Genomic DNA, 6326 nt, shown 5'->3' with positions numbered 1-6326 from the left:
TGCTTTAGAAAACCTTATCAAGTCCTCTTCTACAGTTCAAAGTTAAGATTAGATTAATTAACTGGCGTTTAACCAACTTTTCTCTATTTTTGGAAGAAAAGACTCTTGTTCTCCACCCAGTTTATGTTAAGAAAACTCCTGTGTCAAAAACTCAATCACTAGGACTAGTGTGCTGTGAGGGAGTCTTGTGTCTTTGTCGTTGTAGCAAATGAAGCATTTCTCCTGGCGGGATGGACAGCCTGGTAAAGTGTCAAAAGCTGCTGGTTTCCCTTGTTTGTTTTATTTAGTTGTTTGTGAATTGGGTAGGAGTTTGGAGATTAGATTATCATTTTCCTTGTTTTAAATGCCCTTGTTTTTTGTTTATGTAAACCCTAAAAAGGTGGCATCAGTTTTGGAAAGAATGTGACTTGTGGATTAATAGAAAGTGGTGGCACTGTAGTAAAGAGAGCCTCCACTCGATGCCTAAAATTCAGCCAACTATTGCTTTGACCATTAGCAATAGTGCTAGTTACCCTTCACCAGCATTTGTACCAAATGGAGTTCTGGTTTTAGTTCATGAATACACCGTGTATGAGGAGATTCAACACTACAAACAGCTACAGGACTCTGAATTCATGGCTTCTTCCATCACAAAACGGGTAGAAACACATTCACTGCTTCAGGGTTCTAATCTGTGTATATTCTATGCTTCCTTTTCTGTAAGATGCTCTAATTTTGATATGTGTTGTATTTTCTTTAACTCATGTTTAAAAGACTTGTTTTATTCAGCAAGACAACTCTACTGCCATGGTGTGCCCTTCTCTTCAGTATGGTTTTAGAGTTCAGCTGAACTGTTAAGACTCTCATTGTCTACCCAATCAATACACATACATCTTCACCGTTTGAAAGGTGGTAACAGTTTAAGGAATCTTCATGAACCTGAAGATAATTTCTTATGTCACTGAATGCAAGTGTGCTGTCATTCATAGTGTTTATATAAAAAAAAGACTAAGAATCTTCATTTTTGCTACGTTAATATAGCATTGGGCTATCATATTAAAGCATTGAAATACATCAATTTATTAAAAATAATACTTTTCTAAAAAAAAAAAGATGGCCCCTCTTCAAAGACTTTTAAAAAGGATTTAAAACACTTTAAAAAAAGTAAATAAAAGAAAGGTCAAATTTGCCAAGTAGGGGCCAAACACTGGTCAGCTGCCAGGGTAAGACCGTAGTTTTGGCCTTATATCAGGAGAAAACTAGGAGAGCAAAAAGCTCTACCCACAGTTTAGATACAATTCTGCCTAGAAAGCTCAAGTTTCAAATTCAGACCAAAAAGACACTCTAACCTTTTAAAAATAAATATTGTCATTTGTTGTTGTTAAGTGCCATCAAGTTGGTTCCGACCCATAGCAACCCTGTATAGGGTTTCCGAGGAGCAGCTGGTAAGCTTGAACCACAGACTCTGCAGTTCAAATGGCTTTGCAGTCTGGTGCATTAACCCACAGCACCACACCAGGGCTCCAAAATAAATATTAGGAAGAGAAAAAAAAGAAAAACCACTTTTGGATAGTGGTTTACCTATAATTTAAGAGCCAGAAGAAGCTGCTGTCAAATAATATAAGCACTGCATCCAAAAGACATTTATGCTGACTATGAAAAAATAAAATGCACAAAAACACCCTTTCCCTAAAAAGGCTTTATTCTTGTGACAAAATTTAACATCAGCCACCTAAATAGAATGTGGTAACTACAATAATATAAAAATAAGGTAGGCCCATAATAATATAAAAATAAGGTATGCCCATATGTATTCAAAGGAGCTCTGGTAGCGTAGTAGTTATGAATCAGGCTGCGAACTGCAAGGTCAGTAGTTAGAAACTACCAGCTGCTCTGTGGGAGAAAGATGAGGCTTTCTGCTCCCGTAAAGATTTACAGCCTTGGAAACCCTGTACAGGGTTGCTATGAGTCAAAACTGACTCCATGGCACATAACAACATATGTATTCAAATAGTTGAGTTACATACATATATAGCATTTTTCAAATATATATTAGATTATTTCCCATAGGCTAATAAAGCACTGATAATTTATGTAGTAACAGAATTGGCAAATCATTGTCATCATCTTTTAAAAGATAAAGCACACTGGGAATAAATAAGTTGGACTATAGTTCAAGGAAAATGTTCCTGTTCAGTTTAAAAAGAGTTTTAAAAATACTTTTCAAGCAGTATCCTACATGAATTATTCCATACTTTGCACAATAAGAAACAAAAATCTCTTTGCATCTTTTATTATTGAGTATGAAGCCATTTAATAGATTTCATTAAATTCCAATATTAAAAAGCCATTCTAATACAGTTGCTAACTGCTCTAAACTAAGAGTTTGGGTAGAGAATTAATGCCTTAAGACATCTACTATAAATAATTAACGTCTTTCCTATGCACTTGTTGTTATCGTTAGGTGCCGTGGAGTCGGTTCCAACTCATAGCAGCCCAGTATAGGGTTTCTGAGGCTGTACATCTTTATGGGAGCAGAAAGCCTCATCTTTCTCCTGCAGAAAGGCTGATAGTTTCGAACTGCCGACCTCGAAGTGCACAGCCCAATTAGTAACCACTACACTACCAGCTGCTTTTCCTATGCACTAGAAAGGCATTATCATTTAAATCATTTTCCATACTTTGGAAATGCTAGTTCATATAAGAAATTCCAGTTGAGAAAGACTGAAGAACAAAAGTTTTAGTACCCATTAATAAAAGTCATGGCAAACCTGTAACTGCACCCCTTTCTTGTCTTCGTTTTCCACATGAAGACGAATTCTGCCAAATTTATCATCTGAAATCCTAAGCATGATCATGCCATGCAACTCCATATTCTGTAATCCTCCGTCTCTTCCACAGGTTAATGTGATCTTTTCCTCAATCTTCATATGTACACTGTAGAGAAAAAACAATACACTCTATCATAAAGGTAGAGGCCAGAATTTCCTTTCTCCCAAGGTTGAATAGTGCTTAACAACCTATGAGTTTTTGTTTTGTTTTTTAAGGAAATGTTGCTATTATGTATCAAAATTTAAAACATTCTACCTTTTGTTACCTGGTGTGGCACTGTGGGATAAGCATTGGACTGAGCTCTGGTAGTATAGTGGTTATGAATTGGGCTGTGAACCACAAGGTCAGCAGTTCGAAACTACTAGCCATTCCACAGGAGAAAGATGAGGCTTTCTGTTCCTGTAAAGATTTACAGCCTCAGAAACCCTGTTCAGGGTCGCTATGGGTTGGAACCGACTCGATGGCACTTAACAACAATAACAACAAACCACAAGGTCAGCCATTCAAACCCATAAGCCAATCCTTAGAAACCCAATACAAAGTAAGTTGGAACTGACTCAACAGCACTTAACAAAACCACCTTTTGACACAGAAATTCCTTTCTAGAGTTTATCCTACAGCGAATTCTAATATATGCAAAATAATGTACTAAGTTATTCACTGAAGAATTGTCTGTAATAACAGAAGTTTGTAACAACAAATGTCCATCAACAGGGGGTTGCTTAAACAGATAACGGTCTATCCACATAAAAAAGCAAAAAATTTTCTAACTTTTAGAAATTAAAGAATAAAATTTTATGAGGAATACATGTATACCCTTTACCCAGATTTGACTACTATTAACGTTCTATCCCATTTATTTGCATCTGTATACTCTCTTACATACACACACTTTCTATGTGTCTATTTATTTTCCTGAACCATTTGCAGGCATATTATAAATACATCAGGGCTAACTACTTCAGTATATACTAAGAATAAAGACATGCTCTTTCAACAGCTATCAAAATAATCTGCATAATACATTTATTTAATCTACCATCCATATGCCTGCCAACTTTGTCAGTTGACCTAATGTCTTCCATGTTGCTGTTGTATGCTACTGAGTCAATCCTAAATCACAGCGACCCTATATAGGGTTTCTGAGGCTGTAAATCTATCTGAGCAGAAAGCCTCATCTTCTTCTCTCAGAGGGGCTGGTGGATTCAAACTGTGGACGCTGCAGTTAACAGCCTAACACATAATCCATTATGCCACCTAGTACAAGATTCAGTTTAGCGTCAGGTATTTAGATGCCATGTTTCTACAGCCTCAAATAAGGAAATTCTTATCTCTAAAATAGAAAGATAAAGAAAAGAAACTGAAGAATGTGCTATATATTACCTTTTGTGTATAAAAAGGGTTTGAAAAAAAATAGAACACATATTATGTTTTCAGTTGCCTACACGAGATTCAACATCACACCACCACCACCACGATACTTAAGACTATCCCCCTTATAAGAATATACAAAAACCTGGTTAAATACTAATTACCTCCAAGAAGCCCTGGTAGGTTATGAGTTGGATAGCTAACCACAAGATCAGCAATTTGAATCTACCAGCTACTCCAAGGGAGACAGATGAGGCTTTCTGCTCCTATAAAGATCTACAATCTTGGAAAGCCTATATATGTTCGTTATGAGTGGTTGCCTCCAGAGAGAAATAATGTGTGGCTGGAAAACAGGGGTGAGAGGAAGACTTTTCACTGTATATTTATATGAACTTTTGAATTTTGAATTATATCCATGTTGTTGTTGGACCTTGCAGTCCAGTGCATTATCCTGCAGCACCATACCAGAACTCCACTGTTATTATGCCAATGTTGTTAAGTGCCATCGTGTCAGTTCTGACTCATAGCAACCTCTATAGGGTTTTTGAGGAGTGGCTGGTGAGTTTGAACCGCTAACCTTGCAGTTCAAATGAACCCTGCAGTCCAGCGAATTACAATGCAGCACCACACCAGGAATTCTATCAATGTATAACCTAAAAAATAAATACTGTTGCTGCTATGGACAATTGTTAAGCATAATCTATTCATATTCTTCTTTTGACCTGTAGTGATGATAGTGTAGGACCAGGCAGTGTTTCATTCTGTTGTGCACAGGGTCACTCACTATGAGTCAGAACCAACTCAACATAACACTAGACTATTTTTGTTGAGTGAACTGCAGAGGATGCAAAGTGTATTCTGACATCCTACTCTGTTCTGGTTCCAACTTCTTAGGTGTATTTCCGATTTTCCTGAAGGGTCTGGTTAAGAGAAGGTGGGGAAAGATGCTGGTAGGATTCTATGACTCAGTACTGCCTGTTAACAGGGTTAATGGTGATTGTAACACTTGGAACTCTAATGTAGGGATTGGTCAATTTTTCCATTATGCAGGAGTGGGAATCTTATTGCCATCAAGAAAGAAAAGCCAAGAGTGAAGCATGTCCTTTAGACACTGAGATCCCTGGTGCATTGAACCTACTTGATCAAGGAGAGACAAGAGAACTGGGACAACAGAGGAGTAGCAGAGAAGTGGAAGAGGAGCAGTAAGAGCAAGACCAAGAGACAGAAGCACCAGACTGAGCAGCCCAGCAGTGGTGGGCAAGTAAAGCCCATTACCTTTGGGCATGGGGCTCACTTGCAAATTGGAAGGCCCCCAGGCATTGAACTGGGGAAAGCTAGGTTTGCTGAACCATGGAGCTCTGAGCTCTGGCCTTCAGGCTGAGGTTTATACTAGAGTGAAGTGCCCTGTGGGCATTTATCAGCAGCCCTAAAATAGGTTTTTAATATTGGCTGAGCAGGATAGAGGCCAAGGGGGAAAAAATAGGGAATGGGGAGAGACAATGCAGGGTTTCATTTTGGATCCATCTGGAGTTTAGTCCATGTTTGACAGATAAAAAGTCTCTCTCAAATTCTTTAATACATGATGGCATCCAAATTAAAAACATAACAAAACAAAACTTCAAGACTCATTCTCATTCAAAGCAACCACTGGGAAGCCTTAGCAGTTCAAGAGATTTATCCACATGTAAGTGTTCATTTCATACAAAACAGGACACATAAAGAGTAAATTCTCTTCGTATCTGAAAGGTATCCTTCCTGACTCATCTTTCACTTGACCTCAAAACCATCAGCAACAGTAGAAGGTCTGGGTTTTAAGACAAGCAATTGGAGTAACGAATATGTTAACTTGATAACTACCACTTAAAAATAATACCAACCATTACCACAACCCTAAGAGAAAAAAAACATACTATACTGGGTTTAGAATAACTACAGACAGTATGTTAGTTTACTATTAATACTCATAAATTTTGGCTTAAAGGTAGGTTCTCCTCAAAGTTTAATCAGAAAAAGACATCTGTGAAAAATAACAAGGAAGCTGCAAACCACCAGTTAACATGGATGAACCTTAAAGGCATTATGTTAAGTGAAATTAGTCACAAAAAGAGAAATACTGCATAGGACCACTACTGTAAAAGACTAAG

At 37.6% G+C, this 6326-nt stretch overlaps 1 protein-coding gene across 2 annotated transcripts in view; it reads right to left on the bottom strand.

The window, feature by feature from the left end:
• The window catches only part of ARCN1 (archain 1), a 37326-nt gene that overhangs the window by 15147 nt on the left and 15853 nt on the right, over window positions 1-6326 (bottom strand). For both annotated transcript variants that reach the window (XM_006833886.1, XM_006833887.1), the window contains one exon: window positions 2751-2916. In XM_006833886.1, coding sequence (XP_006833949.1) covers window positions 2751-2916 — 166 coding nt within the window. The remainder of the gene's footprint in view (window positions 1-2750; window positions 2917-6326) is intronic.

The sequence above is a fragment of the Chrysochloris asiatica genome, unplaced genomic scaffold (genome assembly GCF_000296735.1).
Source record: "Chrysochloris asiatica unplaced genomic scaffold, ChrAsi1.0 scaffold00008, whole genome shotgun sequence".
Lineage (NCBI taxonomy): Eukaryota > Metazoa > Chordata > Mammalia > Afrosoricida > Chrysochloridae > Chrysochloris > Chrysochloris asiatica.
The sequence above is the reverse complement of the archived record's forward strand: the minus strand, read 5'-3'. Positions and strand labels throughout refer to the sequence as shown.